This window comes from Sinocyclocheilus anshuiensis, unplaced genomic scaffold (genome assembly GCF_001515605.1).
Source record: "Sinocyclocheilus anshuiensis isolate Anshui unplaced genomic scaffold, SAMN03320099.WGS_v1.1 C31600264, whole genome shotgun sequence".
Taxonomy (NCBI): Eukaryota; Metazoa; Chordata; class Actinopteri; order Cypriniformes; family Cyprinidae; genus Sinocyclocheilus; species Sinocyclocheilus anshuiensis.
Window position 1 is genome coordinate 1 of NW_015600014.1, and position 425 is coordinate 425.

Sequence of the window (425 nt, forward strand, 5' to 3'; positions counted from 1 at the left end):
CGGAGGTGAAATCCGTGTTGACGGTGAGCGTACGGCCCATGGCCATGTGTGCCTCGGATGCGTTTGGGAACTGCACAAAGGAACGCAGGGCCTTCTCCGCGGCGTTTAACTTGGCCTTTTTCTTCGTAGGCCCCGAGCCCTCGAACAACTGACCGTTAACCTCAACGGTCATGACGAAGACCGGCGCATGGACCGGGCCGGTCTGCGAGAGCAGCTTGTACTGCAAACCCGGTTTGATCTCATTCAGCTGCATCAGGGCGTTCTTGGGCAGAACCGGCCCTAGTGTTTTCTTACGTTTCTTGGGTCTGAATTTGGAGTGTGCGTGACCATTGTTGCCCTCCTCCAGGGGCCGCTTGCGACCCCCTCCTCCACTACCATTAGGGAGCTGCTCCACCAGGCCAGCTCCCTCCTTAGAAGAGACGTTG

At 58.1% G+C, this 425-nt stretch overlaps 1 protein-coding gene across 1 annotated transcript; it reads right to left on the reverse strand.

The window, feature by feature from the left end:
• Nucleotides 1-4: 4 nt before the first annotated feature.
• LOC107682106 (double-stranded RNA-specific editase 1-like) lies at nucleotides 5-421 on the reverse strand (the record flags this gene model as incomplete). Its single annotated transcript, XM_016478467.1, has 1 exon — nucleotides 5-421. A coding segment is annotated over one exon (417 nt), but the record flags the coding sequence as incomplete, so codon positions are not given.
• Nucleotides 422-425: the final 4 nt, after the last annotated feature.